At 54.8% G+C, this 18,546-nt stretch overlaps 10 protein-coding genes across 10 annotated transcripts; 6 read left to right on the forward strand and 4 right to left on the reverse strand.

The window, feature by feature from the left end:
* Positions 1-381: 381 nt before the first annotated feature.
* Positions 382-2,535, forward strand: MYCGRDRAFT_99032 (uncharacterized protein; the record flags this gene model as incomplete). Its single annotated transcript, XM_003854786.1, has 3 exons — positions 382-695; positions 774-1,677; positions 1,749-2,535. 3 exons carry the CDS (start codon positions 653-655, stop codon positions 2,533-2,535), a joined length of 1,734 nt encoding a protein of 577 aa, XP_003854834.1.
* Positions 2,536-3,329, reverse strand: MYCGRDRAFT_90565 (uncharacterized protein; the record flags this gene model as incomplete). The annotated part of the gene is made up of 3 exons (XM_003855624.1): positions 2,536-2,681; positions 2,834-2,956; positions 3,080-3,329. 3 exons carry the CDS (start codon positions 3,327-3,329, stop codon positions 2,536-2,538), a joined length of 519 nt encoding a protein of 172 aa, XP_003855672.1.
* Positions 3,330-4,476: 1,147 nt separating this feature from the next.
* Positions 4,477-4,878, reverse strand: MYCGRDRAFT_90566 (uncharacterized protein; the record flags this gene model as incomplete). The annotated part of the gene is made up of 1 exon (XM_003855623.1): positions 4,477-4,878. One exon carries the CDS (start codon positions 4,876-4,878, stop codon positions 4,477-4,479), a length of 402 nt encoding a protein of 133 aa, XP_003855671.1.
* A 599-nt stretch (positions 4,879-5,477) lies between these two features.
* MYCGRDRAFT_90567 (uncharacterized protein) lies at positions 5,478-7,103 on the forward strand (the record flags this gene model as incomplete). Its single annotated transcript, XM_003854787.1, has 2 exons — positions 5,478-5,511; positions 5,584-7,103. 2 exons carry the CDS (start codon positions 5,478-5,480, stop codon positions 7,101-7,103), a joined length of 1,554 nt encoding a protein of 517 aa, XP_003854835.1.
* A 305-nt stretch (positions 7,104-7,408) lies between these two features.
* Positions 7,409-9,154, reverse strand: CIT2 (citrate synthase; the record flags this gene model as incomplete). The annotated part of the gene is made up of 2 exons (XM_003855622.1): positions 7,409-8,800; positions 8,943-9,154. The coding sequence occupies 2 exons, from the start codon at positions 9,060-9,062 to the stop codon at positions 7,496-7,498; spliced, it is 1,425 nt and encodes a 474-aa protein (XP_003855670.1).
* Positions 9,155-10,043: 889 nt separating this feature from the next.
* MYCGRDRAFT_37403 (uncharacterized protein) lies at positions 10,044-10,501 on the forward strand (the record flags this gene model as incomplete). Its single annotated transcript, XM_003854788.1, has 2 exons — positions 10,044-10,166; positions 10,364-10,501. Coding segments are annotated over 2 exons (261 nt in total), but the record flags the coding sequence as incomplete, so codon positions are not given.
* Positions 10,502-11,752: 1,251 nt separating this feature from the next.
* Positions 11,753-12,151, forward strand: MYCGRDRAFT_18762 (uncharacterized protein; the record flags this gene model as incomplete). The annotated part of the gene is made up of 1 exon (XM_003854789.1): positions 11,753-12,151. A coding segment is annotated over one exon (399 nt), but the record flags the coding sequence as incomplete, so codon positions are not given.
* Positions 12,152-14,248: 2,097 nt separating this feature from the next.
* On the forward strand, positions 14,249-14,548 carry MYCGRDRAFT_103126 (uncharacterized protein; the record flags this gene model as incomplete). The annotated part of the gene is made up of 1 exon (XM_003854790.1): positions 14,249-14,548. The coding sequence occupies one exon, from the start codon at positions 14,368-14,370 to the stop codon at positions 14,527-14,529; it is 162 nt and encodes a 53-aa protein (XP_003854838.1).
* A 629-nt stretch (positions 14,549-15,177) lies between these two features.
* MYCGRDRAFT_107945 (uncharacterized protein) lies at positions 15,178-16,199 on the reverse strand (the record flags this gene model as incomplete). Its single annotated transcript, XM_003855621.1, has 2 exons — positions 15,178-16,127; positions 16,187-16,199. The coding sequence occupies 2 exons, from the start codon at positions 16,197-16,199 to the stop codon at positions 15,178-15,180; spliced, it is 963 nt and encodes a 320-aa protein (XP_003855669.1).
* Positions 16,200-16,503: 304 nt separating this feature from the next.
* Positions 16,504-17,313, forward strand: HCP2401 (histone deacetylase complex protein; the record flags this gene model as incomplete). Its single annotated transcript, XM_003854791.1, has 1 exon — positions 16,504-17,313. One exon carries the CDS (start codon positions 16,504-16,506, stop codon positions 17,311-17,313), a length of 810 nt encoding a protein of 269 aa, XP_003854839.1.
* Between the last annotated feature and the right edge of the window lie 1,233 nt (positions 17,314-18,546).

Consider the following 18,546-nt stretch of genomic DNA (forward strand, 5'->3'; position numbering starts at 1 on the left):
GCTGCGCTTAGAACAGACAATTCTTCCTTAAGTGTGCAGTAGTTACGCCGGGCTTATAACCTGTTGTAATTAGACTTAAGCTAAGTAGAAGAAGACCTCTAATTAGCAGGTATATATTGTCATGCAGAGAGAATCTCAAGTGTAAGATTCTTACTTTAGCTATCTATGTGTGGGAATGCCTTGGCACTAGTCACGTGCACTTCACTAATAGTCAGTCTGATGATCCACAACAATCACAACATGGATGGCAAGAGCATGACTAAGCAAGAGCGCTTCAGGCACGGACACAGTCATGCTTCATTCTCATCGACCCGTCGGACCAAACATCGTCTCGCACGACTGAACAGAGCCACATTTCGCGTCGACTATTACGCCGAGGTCAAGTAGACCTGGCTTACCCAATCATCAATGCTTTCGCCGCTTGATGATCAGGCGGAGGGCGATGTAGGATTCTGATCCTTCGTCGATCTCTACGTCTCTGTCCGCTTGACCAACTTACCCTCGTACCATCATACTGCGTCAAAGGTATGCTGACCTTCCAGGCAGCGTCGACGACCACGTCCAGATCTTGCGTCCACCTCGACGGGTAGGTCATCTCGACCGAGCTCACAGCGGTCGTGTACGAGCAAGACCTCAAAAGGAACGCAAGAAGATGAGCTCCGAACCGCTCCTCGATCTACTTATCATTGGAGCCGGTAAGAGGTCGCATCGCCTGCTCAATCGCTGCTTTCATGGACATCGCAATAGCTAACTAGGCCATGCTCTTCACACAGGCCTCTCAGGCCTAGCTGTCGCACGCTTCTATCTCTCCATCCACCCGCTCGCACGTGTCCTGGTGCTCGAGAAGTCATCCTCCGTTGGAGGACCATGGGGTCGCAAGCGAGCATACCCGGGATTCTGGTCTCAAAGTGGAATTCGAATGTCAGGATTTTCGGACGTACCGCTGACTGTGCCTCCGGAAGCGGACGTTTTCAATGATATTTTCGAAGCGAGGTATGTGACCGATTACTTGGAGAGATGTCTCGATGAGCATGTCTATGATGGAAGGACGTTGAGGGAGAGAGTGAGGACCGGCGTCGGGGTAGAGAGAGTGGTGAAGCTGGATGGGGTCTGGACAGTTGACGGTGCGATGCGTGACAGTGGCGAGCGGCCAACATTGCGAACGAAACGACTCATCGTCGCCACCGGCATGACTTCTGATCCACGGATGCCCTTGTTCGCGGGCCAAGACGAATTTGACGGTCGTATCCTGCATCAGAAAGACTACGGCCGAGTCCTCTCGGAAGGAGTGTCATCTCATCTCAAAATCGCCGTCTTGGGCGCCGGGAAGTCCGCAGCAGATATCGTTTATGGGCTCGCCAAGGCCGGAAACGAAGTTCACTGGATCATTCGAAAGTCTGGCACAGGTCCTGGAGCGTTCACGAACCCGGCCGAGAACGCGAAAGGGCCGTTCTTGAATGATCCAGAACTGGCAGCTACGAGACTCTTTGCAACGTTGAGTCCGTCGTGCTTCAATACGCCGAATTGGTGGACGCGGTTCTTGCACAATACTGCCATGGGAGAGACTCTGGTCAAAGGAGTCTGGGATGGGGCGGATGCCAAGTGCAAGCGGATAGGCAACTTTCATGAACGGGAAGGAGCGCGAGAGGGCTTTAGAATGCTGGAGAGCGACGTGAGGTGAGTTTATTGTAGATGCGGGAATCCATGACGAAAAGTGTCGTAAAAACCTTCCTCTAACTTCAACGCAGCCTCTTCTGGTGCACAGGACCGTTCGGCATGATCCAACGCCCCGACTTCTGGGACACAATCGCGAGGAATGTCCGCGTCCATCGCCATGACATCGAGCGTCTAGCCGACCACATAGTCGTCCTACAAGATGGGCCTTCTCTCCCCATTGACATCATCATATGCGCAACCGGCTTCACCAACGAGTATCCCTTCTTCACCTCTCAGCAAAAAGTCGACCTCGGCCTCCCACATACTGTCTCCGACTCCGCGGATGAAAAGGAATGGGTCGGTCTCGAAGCAGCAGCAGATATGGAAGTTCTTAGCAGATACCCAAAACTGGCACATGCCCCAGCGACGAAACAGAACCATCTCACCAAGAACTCAACGCCCAATCGGCTCTACAACAACATCGCCCCGCTATCCGACCGCTCGATTGCCTTTGTCGGCAACGTCTACGCACCGAACGGCTTCCGCGTAGCAGAAGTGCAAGCGATCTGGACCACCGCTCTGTTCGACGGACTGATCCAATTACCCTCGATAGACGCCATGCGGAAGGAGATAGCGTGGGTGAATGCGTTTATGAAGCGGCGGTATCCGACGCATGGAGCTGGAGGGAACTATTTACAGTATGATATGATGGGTTACATAGATCGATTGCTAGGCGAGGTGGGATTGAAGTCGCATTTACAGGTTTGGTGGTGGAGGCGATGGATGTTTCCCATGATCGCGGCGGATCTGGGAAGTGTTGCGGAGGAGTTTGAGGAGAAGTATCGCTTTGCCGCGCGTGCCACGGCATCATACCCGTAGTCAAGCATCGGCTTGTCGACAGAGAATCATAGCGCTCAACATAGCTCTGCCCTCGAACGATTCCACATCTCTCAGGACTTCAAAGCCACAGCTTTGGTAGAACATCTTCCCTAGGGGGGAGGCTTCGACGTAGACTGGTAGCCTCCCTGCGATAAAATCAGGCTGCCTGAGGTGAACAGAGGCTGCATCAACTGCGTCGCGATTCCTTGGCGGCGGAATTCGGGATCGACTTCAAACACCATGAGATCCATCCGGGTGTCAGTATAAGGCAATACTGACGAGGAGAGCTAAGACTTACACAAATAGTCAGGCTGAGATGGAACAGCATCGCTGCCATTGCTGTCCCGAATCTCCTTCTGGACTGCTTCCATGGTCTCTTGAACGTGTTTCATGGCTTCCAAGTTGAAACATGCAGGCGGTGCTGCAGGCGGTGATGGCGGCAACGTGAGTTTATTCGCATCTTCGTCAGACAACGGCACGGTCTTCGGGCTCTCCTCAACAGGTTCCTTCCACATGGCAACTCCAATCATCCTTCCTGGCTCACTGGTATGCATGACTTTATACGTGTGAATGCCTTTCGAGGTGATGACCTTCTTCCTCGTCCGCACACGGTGCGCAAGCAATTGCTCTGGCGGAGTGAGATATTGTCGCTCGTTGGGGTAAGCGCAACTTGGAATATCTTTGTATTTGGTGATCGTCTGTGGACCCGCTGCTAGTGTTCTCGTGGTTAAGCGGACCATGGCTTCCGCATCCTCTTCACCGGCTGGCATGATGTGCCATTCCCGTGTGGCCATGGCGATTGTGCGATGTGGTTGAGTAAGCGAGAGAAAGATGACAGTTCTGGCTAAAACCCAAGATGGAAGAGAAGAAGCGACGCGGTCGCCTGCTTCCCAATCTACCTGGAAGGATTGTGGCGTATACCTAGCACTTTCGCGTGACGATCCCGTCAAACCTCCATCGGTGCTGAGAGCTGTTCATGAAGGCATGAAATTGAAGAAAGTAAGAACCAAGGGCAGTCCGTTGATCCATTGTGAACGCGCAAGGTACACCTGCTGTGAAGTAGCTAAGAGACGGAAACATACAACACTGAGGTACCTTACGCATTTCCCAATGGTCACCAACTTGAGCAGCCTCTTCCAGCATCAAACACGTTCGACCCATATCGTCTCTTCCTCTGACCAGCGTATTCGTTCCTACCTCGAGCGTATAGTGTTGCTGTCATCTTCGTGGTCGTTGTCGTTGTCGGCTTCCAGCCCACATGATGTGTGCTTGTCCGCATAAAAATCGCCGCACAAGGTGGGCGCACGTAGCGTTTAATGACCGCCGCAATCCGATCGACTTTGATCCTGAACATTGAAGTTGAGAAAGCAATGGGTGTCCTTTTTGGGACATTCCAAGCAAGGCATTAGCAGAGCGTCCAAGTTGTGTCTCCATATGTAGAGACACATACGTTTGAACAGGGAATACGCTACCGATCTTATCACTTGCGTCTGGTGTGCATACGCCAAGTGGGAACTGTTTACGATCATGATTACCTTTGGGATTTGAGAGCCCTGCCTCTGTCCGAGCGCTCCAGGATCGGAAAGATCTCCGAACTGAGCAACTCACCAAGCGTGAGAGTTGCACGGACTGCATCATCAGAGCGGTCCACAGTGAAGACAAGAATTGCTCCCACGTATGCCACGATGGGAAACCGTGTTGATTCCAAAGAAGAGATCAGCTGTGAAAGGGACTGTTTGCACCGCGAGGCTACCATGGTCCGTGGACACCGATGTGTACATGGTGGCGACCTGGACTTCTTTTCCCTTTGACGCAAGCCTTTGATGAACGAGAATTCATGTGGTGGAGCCTTGTGCGGAAGCAGTAGTGTTGGGCGTCGTGATCCTTGTGCTCGAGCGTGTGACAAGCCATACCACGCGATTTATGCCATGCTCTCCCTTTTCAGCCAGTATCGCCGCGACATTTCCAGGTCTTATCGCTGTCGTGTTTTGGCGCACCGAGCTCTCGCATTTCCTGTCTGTCTTGCTGCCAGCGCTTCCATCGGCTGGTCTTCTTCTCCTCCTTTGGCGGAGGAGGGCCCATTACAGCATTAATCCTGGCTGCGGACGCAAAGCCGGCCGAGGTCGATTGCGAGCTGGTCACCTCTTCACGCTTAAAGGTCTGATCTGCCGTCGTGTCTTGCGTAGCGTAAGATGGCGCGCGCTCTAGATGTCGGTAGGCCGGCGGTGGAGTACGAGGCCTTTGCTCGTCTTCAGCAGCATCAAAGGATCTCTTGTCGTCTCCATCGTGGACGCTCTCGCCATTCTCCTCACGTTCCGAGTGGTCCGACTTGTCTCCGATCATGTCTGACGATGGCCTGGACTCGATGGACCAGGTGTGAGGAAAGAGTCTCTGGCTGCTTCCAAGAGGATGCGTGCATCCCGTGTCTCCATCCTTCTTGTGTCATGAGTGGAGTCGTTGCAGGGGTTCGAAGCACTTGGCATTTCCATTGAGGCGTCAGAATTCTGTTGACAACTTGCCCTTCCAATCGCTTCCTATCGGCATCACATCAGGGAAGGTCCTATGGCTCGCGGGCGACGTCGCTTACCGCTTCGTGCCGCCGCTCCAGCCCAGTCTTTGTAGGCTCTGGACAGGCTGCGATGATCTTTCTTCATCGCCGACTCGCGCTCGTCGTTCGCCCGGTCCACGTCCTCTGTACTGAAATGGAAATCATTGTTGTCGAAGCCTCACCACGAATCCACCAGACAAGCATTTCCGCTCCACGGAGTGACGGAGGTGAGGTCGCTAGGTGCATCTGATTGGCCAATTCTTCGCTGGGCTGGACTTTCCATGACGACGGACGAGCTGCGAAGAGTGACCTCCAATACTTCACTTTGTGAGGATGAAAATATGCTATCAAGCAAGCCATCACAGATCGACGTGCTTCATGGTTGCTGACAATCATGGCCGCATTCCTGCAGTACCATGAGCCCGGAAGTAGGTCACGAAACAATACTTCCGCATCCACAACAACAATTGTTTCGCCATGCTGACTTGGACCACACAAAGTTGTTTCGATTCTGATCCTGATCAGCTTCTTCACCTTTCTCTGGGTTGCAGGCTACATCTCCAAGAGGGTCATCCGCGCCGGCATCATCGGCCCTATCGCCGTGGGAATCATCTACGGCGAGCCATTGGCGAACATTCTCCAGCACGACTGGCAAGAAACGTTCCTCTACCTGGGCTACATTGGCCTGGTCCTGATCATCTTCGAGGGAGGTCTCACCACTCGCCTGGATCTGCTCCGCGCGAACCTCACTCTCTCGGTGTTTGGCGCCACGACGGGAGTTGTTCTACCCATCGCGTTCAGCTACCTACTTCTCTACCTCGGGTTCGGATATGGAGCCGTGGAAACGTTCATCATCGGGGCGGCGCTCTCGGCGACGAGCCTGGGTACAACATTCGCCGTGATTTCAGGGGCGTCAAAGGACGTCGACTTGGCCAACACTCGTGTCGGAGCCATCCTCGTCAGCGCCGCGGTCATCGACGATGTCACCGGCCTGGTCATGTCAAGTGTGATTCATGATCTAGGAGACCTGCAGTCCGGCGGTACGGGTCTCGGATGGCTAATCGGACGACCCATCCTCGCGTCCGCGTTGATGGCAATCCTGACTCCCGTATTGTCCAAGTGGGTCTTTGCTCCCCTTTTCCGAAAAGTCATCGAGCCTTATTTCCATCGCTTTGACCATCTCTTCAACATCATCTTCATGATTCTCGTCCTCTCCGCCTTTCTTTCCATCGCAGCGTACGCTGGAACATCAGTCCTCTTCGGCGCTTTTCTCGCCGGATCGTTCCTCACCTACCTACCATCTCGACATCCAGATGGACCATTCGTGGTGCTAAGTCGAGAGCAAGGGGAGCGAGAGAAGGGCAAGAGTCCCACCTTTGTGCACACGTTCGAGTACTACTGTCTCGACTTCCAGACATATGTTCTGGAGCCGCTCTTTTTCGCGAGCATCGGGTTCGCGATTCCGTTCTTGGATCTCTGGACGGGGAAGGCGATTTGGAGAGGTGTCGTGTATACCCTTCTCATGCTGGTCGCGAAGGCTTTGGTTGGAGTCTGGATTCTCATCTGGACCGCCGCGAAGCGATCGACAGCCGGCGAAGGTAGCCGCGGGAAGGGAAACGGGAAGGGCAGATCGACGAGTGATGAGGAAGAGGGCAAAGGACTGGGCAGACGATCATCCAGAGATGACACAGAAATCTCTGTGGAGAGCGGACACTCGTCGGGACTCAAGGCCGCTGTCTCGCCGGCCATACTGCTGGGAATGGCCATGGTCGCGAGAGGCGAGATTGGGCTTCTCATCGTGGAGATTGGCTATAACAACACGGACTATGTCTCGAACGACGGATTCGTGACTGCCGTGTGGGCGATTCTGCTGAACACCATCTTGGGACCTATTGCTGTCGGGTTGATGGTCAAGTATAAAGCCAAGGACATCGCGACAGGCGTGTGGGGTCTTGTGCCGAAGCAGGGCGAAGAGGAATCTACGCAAAGTGGGCATGATGATAGCAGGGCGACCGAGTGAGACGATACCAGATAGAACTTTTAGAATTGGTGATATGCTTCTACATCGAGTTGAATAGCACCGCATAGCTCACGTGTGTGCAAGACGTGGACGGCCCGTTCGCCAACCAAAATTGTTTGATATCTGAGAAGTGGAGTAGCAGCTTTCTGAATCGCAGCTATCAAGACGTTCTATGCAGGAGGTTCCCATCTGTCTAGCTTTCCTCTGGTATAGGTACACAGTCAAAATTCACTCATTCGACACCACCGACGTTCTTACACACTCGTCTTTCTTTTCGTACAAAAACGTCAACCTCATCGCTTGACCTCCCTTCCACCTCCATTACCGCCCAACAAATCAAGCGCGCGACGGATATGCGGGTTGACCACGCGGGGCTTCATTTTATGAGGGATTCAGAGCTTAGCTCCGACGAGCTTAGCCCAGTGCTCAGTGCTGAAAGACTTGGGCCTCTCAATTGGGGCGCCGACGGCGCGGTCGATGATGAGCTGTGGCAGGACACCGATAGCACGGCTGACGCCGAAGAGGACGGTGTAGAAGTTCTGCTCGGTGAGACCGTAGTATTGGAGAAGCACACCAGAGTGGGCGTCAACGTTGGGGTATGGGTTCTTAGTCTTTCCATGCTCGGTGAGAACACCGGGAGCAATCTTGTAGACTTGCGAGACGAGCTTGAACATTGGGTCATCAGGAAGGTGCTTGAGGGCGAACTCGCGCTGGGAGACGTAGCGAGGGTCGGTCTTGCGGAGCACGGCGTGGCCGTATCCGGGCACGACACGGCCAGACTTGAGGGTGTCCCAGAGATACTTGGTGATGTTCTCGTCGGAGAGATCAGATCCAACCGATTTCTTCATCTCCTGGAGCCAGTTGAGGACCTCCTGGTTGGCGAGACCGTGAAGTGGGCCAGCGAGACCGTTCAGACCAGCGGCGAGCGAGAGCATGGGCGAGCTGAGAGCAGAGCCGACCAGGTGGGTAGTGTGGGCAGAGACGTTACCACCCTCGTGATCGGTGTGGATGGTCAGGTAGAGACGCATGAGCTCGACAAAGTCAGAGTTCTCGGCGAATCCGAGGAGGTTGGCCAAGTTGTAGCCGTAGTCCTTGTCCTTCTGGATGGCTGGGACCTTGCCGTCCTTGTAGACGTTGCGGTAGATGCGGGCGGCAATGGTGGGCAGCTTGGCGATGAGATCCATGCTGTCCTCGAAGGTGTGCTCCCAGTACTCGGCCTTCTTGATGCCGCGAGCGTAGGCCTTGGCGAATGCAGACTCGTGCTCGAGAGCGGTGACGGCGAGAGAGAACTGAGCCATTGGATGAAGGTCGGATGGGCAGCGGTCGAGGAGCTCGGTGACGAACGAGGGGACCTCAGCGCGGGCGGCCCACTCAGCGGACAGATCGCGGACCTGCTGCTCAGATGGGACCTCACCGGTCAAGAGAAGCCAGAAGAGACCTTCTGGGAGAGGCTCCTGACCACCGGGCGCCTTTGGCAGAATTTCCTGGCATTCTGGGATGGTGCGGCCACGGAAGCGGATACCCTCCTCGGAGTCGAGGACTGAACCCTCCCAGACGAGCGACTTGATACCACGCGCACCACCGTAGACCTGGTCGAGGGTGACCTCGCCGACCACCTTGTGTCCATGCTCTTTCCTCAGCTTCTTGATCTGATCAATCTTCTCCGGCAAGCTCGCAGCGAAGGTCTCCTTCAGGGACTAGGGAGAGGCATGAATTAGCTATAGCTCGATGGGAAGCTCCTTATTCCTCGACCGCAGCTTTGACAGCTCTGTCAACAGCGATGGTGCCATTGATGAGGCACGATATGTGGTCTCCTGAGAGCTAACAAGTTGAACGTACTGCGCTTTTGCTGGATGAAGCATATGTGCGGCTGGCATTGAGGGCGGAGCGCTGGGTCCAGGTGGATGGGGCAGCCATGGATCGGCGGAGCGCCTGTCGCGAGACGCTGTTGATGGCCATCTTGGAGGATGATGTGCGGGAGGATGGAGGATGATATGTGTGAGAGAGGGGATTGGAGAGTAGAGGATTGTTCAGATTCAGAGCTGCGACAAGCTGAACTGCAGTTGAGACAAAAACGCTGTATCAGACCGAGTTCGGGCCATTCCGGGCGCGGACGCCGCGGAGGTTTGTCTCGGGAGTCGGGAAGTCTCGTCTCAATCCCGCCCTTGGGAAATCCTTTCGCTTGATTTCCACCTTTTCCAAGCACGACCTTCGACCTTTCTTCACACCTCTCATCATCCACGACATTCTCGACCATCACCCTTCGGACTCCCCAGGGCATCATCTCCGACCCGAGCGACATCTCATCCGATACATCATCTCTGGTAATATCTGCCCCTGCTGCTTCTCGCGCTCGTGTAGCTTTTGCCCGACCACCGTGAGCCTTGACCGCGCGCACCCCTCCTCGGCCGTGAAGAGCATAAGATCGCAGTACAGAGACCGGGGTCCTCGCCTAGGAATCAGAGCGACTTGTTCTTGATCATCACGTGCCGTCATTTGGCATCGTCCCGTTGCACGCGCTGTTCCAATCTCATCTCTTCTTGCCTCTGAGCAGAACGCAGTAGCATCCGCGACTTCCTCTTGGCGCCATAGACCGGAAGTGAAGAGCGAGCCTTAGAGACCATTTGCAGCAGCGACTGTCAGCCTGTGCATCACCGGAACACCTCACTGGAAAGTGCGAACCACGTGCTCGTGCAAAAGCAAGGCACATTCACTCTTTACCTTCTTCTCGTGGACGTGACGAGCACTTCACCGACACAGAACATCAAGCAAGCGCAGTAGCCACTTCGGACCAACTTTACTGACTGTCGCGCTGTAGTCACAGTGAGAATCTGTAGACCTTTGACCACGGCCTTCATCCCACAAGGTCAGGAGTAGCGCGTAGCAGCCAGAACAACTTCCGCCAGGAGCACTCGACCGGAGCGTAGAGTAGACTTCGCCATGGCAGTCCCGTCCGTAAACGAGCTCGATGGTTTGCTCTCATCTTTGAACCAGCTGAAGCCTCCCGGAGCCAGCAAAACGAAAATCTCGACCATCACCGCAATCTGCGTCCAGAACATCAAGGTAAGCTACCGATGCCGCGGATGCTCAACGACTCTTTTCACCTCACCGCTCAACGAATCAGGCCACTGACACTTGATTCATAGTCCGAATCTGCCATCGTACAGTCCTTCTACCGCGCACTCAAGAAAGCTCCCTCCACCCACAAACTCGGCGCCCTGTACGTGATCGATAGCGTTGTGCGCCAATGGATTGAAAAGGCCAAGGCGGCAAAACAGGACTTGCACGTCGAAGGAAGAGGAGAACCAGGCACATACCCCGCCGCAGTAAAACGAGTCACCGAACTCATGCCGGCTCTTTTTGACGACATCATGAAGGGCGTCCCGGAAGACCAGAAGCCAAAGTTGACCAACATGATCACCATCTGGGAACGTGGCAACACTTTCCCCAAGGACATGCTCGCTGAGTTTAAGAACAAGGTGAGCGGCTCGTCAGGTCCAGTATCTGCTACATCTGTCAATGGAGCCTCTACCGTCGTGCCTCGTAAGGGAGATGCGGATCGTGTTGAGCACGCGTCGGGTGAGAAGTATGCGGCTCCGATGCCGACTAGACCCATCAATACACCGATTGGAACTCCACCGCGTCACGTGTATGACCAAGGCTTGCTTCCTGGAAGACAGGCTCCGTCGACCTCGAACGGAATAGCTGCTGCACCGCCGCTCACCATGTCGACTCAGTTCCAGTCCCAGCCTCAGCCACAGCCTCAAGCTTTCCAACAGGCGCCACAGATGCAAGCTGCACCCGCGTCTGACGTGAATAGCATTCTGGCTGCGTTATCGAGGGCTGCACCAGCTGCTCCAACGCCTTCATTCTCTGCCGCTCCTCCAATGGCAGTGGCACCTCCACCACAAGCACAGATGCCAAACCAGTTTGGTGGGTTCTTCGGACAACCTCCTCAAACACAGGCAACGCAATATGCTCAGCCTACATCCTCCGCGCCGCCACCGCACACTGCTTTTCCACCACCACAGGCGTATCCAGGATATGGAGGCTACCACCCACCCCAGCCACCACCGTCCGTTCCGCAGCAGTATTCCTTCCAACCGCCACCACAGCAAGCACCGCCTCCGCAGTCCGATCCACTTGCGCAGCTCCGCGGTTTCCTCCCAGAGAACATCATCAACGATCATCAAAAGCTCATTCCTGCGCTGCAGCTGTTGCAAGATCTTCAGAAGGATGGCGTGTCACCAGACAAATGGGGCCCTGTCCTGAAGGCTTTCGAAGAGCAATACCAGCCTGCGGGACCACCTGCACCAGCGTTTGCTCCTCCGCCAGACTACGGTCGAGGCCGTGGTCGCAGCAGGAGCCCACAGAGAGGCGGCGGTGGCCGAGGGAGCCCGGTATATGGCTCATACGATGCCAGCGTGGCGCAGAAGCATGGCGGCGACTACAACGACTCTCGTGGGGCCAATGGGAACGGAGGTGGTCGTGGAGGACGATTCAGGCAGCGCTCACCGATGCGGAACAGTCCCGGACCAGCTGGCACGGGCGGCATGCAACCCAAGATCATCGGCTTTGACAACAGCTTGCCGCCAAACAACATCAAAGTGCTATCGCGCACCCTCTTCGTGGGTGGTGCAAACGGCACGCAGCCCGAAATCCAAGAGCTCTTCGAGCGCTTCGGAAAAGTGCAGACGTGCATCGCAAACCGCGACAAGCGCCACGCATTCGTGAAGATGACGACTCGCGCACACGCACTCTCTGCCAAAGCCACTATGGAGGAGATGCAATCCCGCAACGACAAAGACGTGATGAATGTCGCTCGCCAGACCAAGTGGGGCGTCGGCTTCGGTCCGCGCGAGTGCTGCGACTACGCGAGGGGTGAGAGTATTATTCCCATCCACAAGCTTACCGAGGCGGACATGAAGTGGCTACTGACTGCCGAGTATGGTGGTACTGGCGGCAAATCATTGGAAGGTGGGATGGTGCTCGAGGAGCCGGACATTGAGATCGGTGCGGGAGTCAGCAGCAAGGCCATGAGTAAGCGCGTTGGGCCAGACCAAGTGCCGTCCAATAAGCGTAACAGGGAGGATCGAGGTGGGCGTCACGGCAAGCACAACAAGGGTGGTGGAGGAGGTGGCGGCGGCGGCGGTGGACGAGATCAAGACTACGGTGGCGGGTACAGTGGTGTCAGTGGTGGACCTCCGCCGCAGTTCGGATACATGGCTCGACCTGAGCCTGTTGCCGTTGCGACGCCGCCAGCTGTGCCAGGCTTCGGCTTCAGCTTGGGTCTGCCGTCAAACTCGCAGAACACTTACCGGTAGTGCGCGTAGGATTGGAGTTCGTGTTCACGGTGGAAAAGCAGTGTTTTTTTGGAGCATAGCGAAGGGATCTTCGATGGTATGGTAGCATGAGGCATGAAAGCGTGGGTTGGCTCTTTGGCCTTGCGTTCTTGTCTTACCCTCCGAACAGTACATTAGCAACCAATGCGCTTCAGCAAACGTATCTTGACTTTTCCGCAGCATTGCGCATCCTCGCGAATTTCGATACAGTTTGCACCCCTCAGTTGCACTGCCTCGAACATGGTACAGGGCACCGGACTACCGGACACGGTTTGCAAGGAGGGAAAAATCAACGCTGACCAGAAACCTAAACAGAACTTTGATGTTCGCAGAATTTCACACGGCGGCGGCCTTGGTTTCCTCAACCCACATGGAAGGCCACTGAAGCTCCACAAATGAGCGAACAAGATGGCCGGAATCGCCTGCTTTTTGCTGCTTCGCGAGGTCATAGACGTGGCAGCAGAACTTCACCATCGATTGCCGGGTAGGTTCGAGTCCCCAGTCTGTCGGCTCGTCTGACTTTATTGAAGCCAGGATGTAACCAAGGGCTCCGTCGAATGATCAAAATGACAGCCCCGCGATGAGAGGAGCCTCGCTTGAGCTGCTCCGATGGTTCCGGTTCTGCAAGGAAGTACAGCGACGTATATTGATCCCGCCGCTCCTCTCCCATTTCTCTTCTACTGTGCAACATCAGCTGCAATTCGAACCTCCAGTGACTCCATCCCAATCCAAAACGAGTCATCAAACATGAAGCTCTCCACGAACCTCTTCTACCTGGCCGCCGCCCTCTTCGCAGGCCAAGTCATGAGCACGCCCGTCGCCGCAGCTGCAGCTGCAGCCGAAGCCGAAGCGGGAGAAGTCCAACACCACGATTCCATTCAAGCGCGCTCAATCTGCCATGGAAGTGAGTATTTGCAAGAACATTCAGCTCATGTCCACCGCCGCTAACAATGTGCCATCGCAGAGATCTGCAACAAATGGGGACTGGGTGGTTGCTGCCACGATTCCACCTGCCAGAACAACAGATGCACCTAAAATTGTGCAATATCATGGACCTGCTACTTTTCACCTGGACGGACGATGGATGATGACGATCGAGGACCCGGAACCGGACTTCGAGTTTTCCTCGATGAACGAGTCTCGCGACGCGGTGGGAAAGGTTGGATTCTTCAAGGCGTATCGTCAGTGCAGTGTCTCGGCCGGATGTAAAAGGGTCTCTCCTTGGTTTGTTTTCCTTGGATCACGTTGGCTTTCCGTCGAGTGTGGCTGTCGTTGTTGTGTATGTATGAAGGCGTCACTGTCGTTGTTGATCAATCTGGTATACACTTTGCGCACGACTGTCTCAAAAATTTCCAGTCCACAATGCTTTTCATTCTTCTTGTCGGAGCGCCAGTCGCTCCGTCTTGGTGTTTTTGCCACGGTCAGGTGAGCTGTGTGAAGGCAGAGCGAGGGTCTGCAGTCAGCGACGAAACCAATCCGATGAACAGTGAGTTCGCGTGATTTTCCTGAGTCACCTCGATGGAATTGCTCCCCAGAATCTGACAAGATCTCCCACAGCCGTGGTTTGCCCACCGGCGGAGTGTCGGCGGAGTATCGCACCAGCGACGGCACTAGACCAGCAAAAGCGACTGCACCTATAAGACCTTATCGTCTGTACCTTACTTAGCTTTCTATACACCATGATTAGCTCGATCGCCTTTGCAAGTTTCTCGCCTTTTTCTCGGTCAATCGTAGTACCTTGTGCGAGTGGTCCGACTGTCTCCGAGAAGATCTTGATGTGCAAGCAAGAATTGCGAACATATAATGCCGCTGTCCTTACACCTTCAATCTGCGTCCAGCACCAACACCTCCCAGTCGATCGACTACCCTCGCCTGCAATCCAGGACACCAATACCCACCACTTCAAGCTCATCCGAAACAACATGAATTTCTCCCTGCAACTCATCTGCCTCGTGGCCACCCTGTTCGCGGGCCAAACGTTCGGTGCAGTGCCACTCCAGCCGCGTGCGAACGAATGCGGCGGCGGTCAGTTCATCTCTCGAGATCACCCGGACGGTTTCGCACGATTGCTAACATCGCGATGAAAAGATCCGTGCGGAGACGGCCTCCCTGACTGCTGTGGAGAACTACACTGCAGTGGCGGCGTTTGCCGATAAGCGGTGCAGCACCACCGTTTTCATGGCGATGAATACTGTTGCGGGATTCGCAGAGTTTGGAATGGTCGACGGTTGACTTCGCGATGGATGGATGGCAAGGAACTGGTGCGAATTTATGGATCCTGATCCGCCAGCTCACCTGACGAGATCTTCCAACATCCGTTTGTACATGGCATGCTACCGGCGATCAGATATTTCGGAACGATTGCCCGCATCTCTCTCGTCTCCTGTGCATCAAGTCGGTCAGCTCACCTGTTCTCTGGATCGTCTCGTGCTAGACAAGTCTTGACAGATTTTGTTGAACGTTCGTAGTGAAGAATAACATACCCGAGGTCGACGTCTATCGCCGAGGGAACAGGGCGAAGTGACTGCGGACAGGAGAGTGAGCGGAGCGGGCCGCTGATGGACGATCGAAACTTGTTCGACACTTGACGTTTGAAGCGATGAATGGCGGTGGTCTTTGTCAGCCTCGTCGGACATCGTGATTGTGGATAATGTGACATGGCATGTTGCGCACGATCCACGCGAACGTCGCTTGTTCCCAATGCCGCTTTGCCGTCGTGACTCATTAGAGCATCAACCCATCAATTGCGCGATATCTTCCGGTGGCCACCTCGTCTGAGCAAAGCTAAGACATCGTTTGATGCCTTGAAGCATCTTCCTGGTGACTTCGTCGCTGAGGATATGTGCCTGGTTGCCAGTCTTCTCGGTCTCGTGCAGCTTCTCTCGGGCACTGCGCTCGTGAATACCAACCATGGTGACTCCAATCGGCCAGGCGGCTTTACCAATCGACACTCTCAAGTAAGCATCGTTGGCAGACACGTATCGTTTTGTCTGCGCCAGGTGCACAATTTCCAGAACGGGTGCCAGGAGAACAGACGGAAAATTGTCGGATTCCAGCTTCTTGAACAGCGGCTTGAGGTTGTCTCTTGCAGCGAGGAAGGAATTGAACGCCACTTTTCCAGTCGATGATTCTTTGACTTCTTTGCTCCGTCGTGCCAGTGCTGATTGCCACTCGGAGAGCAGCATGTCGAAGTAGCTTGCCAACTGTCGAAGCAAGAACTTGTGCGCCTCCGGATCTTTAGGGACTGTCTCGGGCACTTTCATGTCTTTCTCCGGAACCAGCTCAAGCGTTGTGGGTATAGGTCCAGTGGTAAGTTTCGGTGCGATTGCTTTCTCGGTAAGCTTACGATACCGCCGTAAGCGTTGCACATGTGTCTCGCCAAAGAGGAAGCGCGGCTCATTGAGCTCTTGTAATCGTGTGAGCAGGTCTTCTTCGGACAAATCTTGCTCCCCTTCGTTCAGAGCCGTGCCGTTCTCGCCATCCTTCTTCTTCTCGAGCTCAGGTAGTCCAAGTCGCTTCCTCCGTGCTCTCTCCTCCTCCTCTGCTTCTTCCTCTCGATATCGTTTACTCTCTTCTGCCAGCCGTCGCTTCTTTTCTTCGCGAGCCCGCGTCTGCTCGGCTTCGTCCTCTTCCCGCTTTCGTTTCTTGTCCAATTTCTCCAACCGCGCCCGTTCCAGCTCTTCTTGCTCACGTTGGTAGTCCGCCTGTCTTTGCGCCTCAACCTCTGAACGCTTCAGGTACTTCTTGCCAGCATCTTCTTTGACTGGTCTAGACGAAGACGCAATCTGCGACTTCATCAAGCTTGCGAAGTCCATGATATCGGTTGTGGATGTTGGATGTCAGTGAAACTGTCAACTCAGAAAAGAGTGATGGAGGTCGAGACTTGCATGCTCCAACGGAACCTTTCCGCCCGGGCCGACGCGACTGAACTCTGAAGCTCGAGTTCTTGCCATTGGAACACAGAACAACAACTTCTTCACCACGACCAACTTCCCTCATTACACCACTCTCACTACCCATGTAGCATCGCGCTCCGCCCAAAACACCTCGCACTCATCATGGCGTCTCTTCGACCCGAAGCGGGCACCACAATTGACCGCGCGACGACCGCACCCTTCCTCCTCCGACTCTACTGGCGGCAGAATCGTCAACTGGATCCGTGGGAGTTCAGCGTGGCAGTGCCGTCCGACACCACAAACATTCCGGACTACTCTTCGCTCCTCCCTCGAGATGTCAAGGGACATATGATGCAAATCTACACGTGGCCAAACTGCACTCTCGCTGAGCTCACCACTCTTTTCCTGAGCGTACTTCCGGAGAACGTCATTCCGAATCCTGCAGTCGGCACGCGATTGGTGTTTAAGCTCATTTTCCCGGACACACGCGCTACAATCGCAGAAGGAGGTCGCGGCAAATTTATCGACAAACCATTGGGAAGCGTGGTCATCGGAGGAAGTCGGGCAGAGATGGCAGACGATGGAGCAGAGAACGGAGATGTTACAGAGACCTTCGAGGGAGATGCGCACAAGACGCTCGCAGAAGCGCGGTTCGTCATTGGAGACTACGTTGCTTGCTCGGTCTACCCACCTGACCAGGACGGACGGGTTGCACCAATGCCACCACCCACTTCAAGAGGTGGCTTTGGCGGCCCAAGAGGGGGTCCTCCGCGGGAGAATGGCTTTGGCGGTGGTTACGGGCGAGGAGGAGGCGGTGGTTACAGGGGTGGTTATGGAGGTCGAGGTGGAGGAGGATATGGCGCCCCTCCACCAAGCGGTGATTGGAGGAGAGGTGAGCGGCCGCCTGAGGGAGGTTATGACGACAGGCGCGGTGGCGGTGGATATCGCGATAGAGGTGGACGGCCGTACTAGGAGCACGATCTGTTTGACACATCTTTCAAGAGAGCCGGAACCCGCCGATCTTCACGGTCTCGCTCTCCATTTCCGGACTACGACCTCGACTCTAATATGTCGTATCGGGATGGTTCAGGCTATGGCGACAGTCCTGTTCTCGCTCCACGCGATGCATATCGAGAGAGCCCGACCATGTTGTCCTTGAAGCCTCCGCCGTCTGATGGTCGCAGCCATCGTCACCACAGTAGGCATACTCAAGGCTTCAACTCTCCAGCGGTGTCGTTTCGCATGGTGGCCAAATCTATCGAACACGCTTCTAATGATGGTAGACTTGCCAATACGGATGCTTCTGGCTTCTCGGTACGAGGAAGAGCGACCGCCAGCATTGCACCCCATCCGACTTCCCCAGCACGCGTCACCCCATTCAATGCGACGCGCAACGATACCGAAGCAATCCACCCCGATAGACGTTGGTCGCCGTCTTCGTATCCCCCTCGTCGCTCGCGAAGCCCGCGTGGAGACAGTCGAGGTCGCGAGCGCAGCGTTGCCATCGATCGCGAACTGCCTGAATTTCTTCGCAATGAGAATAACGCAAATGCCATGCCATTGGGCAGGCGGCCGATCCCAAAGTCACGTTCCCCAGTGACATCGACAGGGACTCGTAGCACTCAGAAGCCAGAGCAGAGGCATGACAGTGTGCGTGCTCAACACCACGAAAGCACGTTCGAAGCCTGTCCTGAGCCTGTCCCCGCATTTCTGACGAAGGCTGACAACGCCAACGCCGTGCCATTGGGCAAGCCTAGGATGAGGGCAATGCGCTAGCCGGCATATGCGGAGATATGCTGGCGACGAAGCACATGATGGGAATGTGAGAGGATCGCTGAGAGGATCGCTTTCAGTCGTGGCCAGATTTGCAATTTCCAGGAGGCACCCATATCGAAGTATTGTGTCCAGTAAGTTTACAGTACACAAAGTAGACTTACACAGATTAGACAGGGCGAGTATCATCAAGCTTCCTTCATACTTGTACTGCATCATTGCGCCTACCCTCCAGAAGGAAAAAGCACACTTTCTCAGCGCGTTGCGCTCGTCCTCATGCATTACCATCTTAGATCAGGGGTAACCTCGACATCTCGTTCGATGCTCGCTTTGGGGAGGTGTTGATGATGTGATGAGCAATTCGATATATGCCTGGTACTCTGCATCCGGAAACATTGCTGACAATCGAGATCCATGCCATGTCCTCCATCC

Source organism: Zymoseptoria tritici, chromosome 2, assembly GCF_000219625.1.
Source record: "Zymoseptoria tritici IPO323 chromosome 2, whole genome shotgun sequence".
Classification (NCBI taxonomy): domain Eukaryota; kingdom Fungi; phylum Ascomycota; class Dothideomycetes; order Mycosphaerellales; family Mycosphaerellaceae; genus Zymoseptoria; species Zymoseptoria tritici.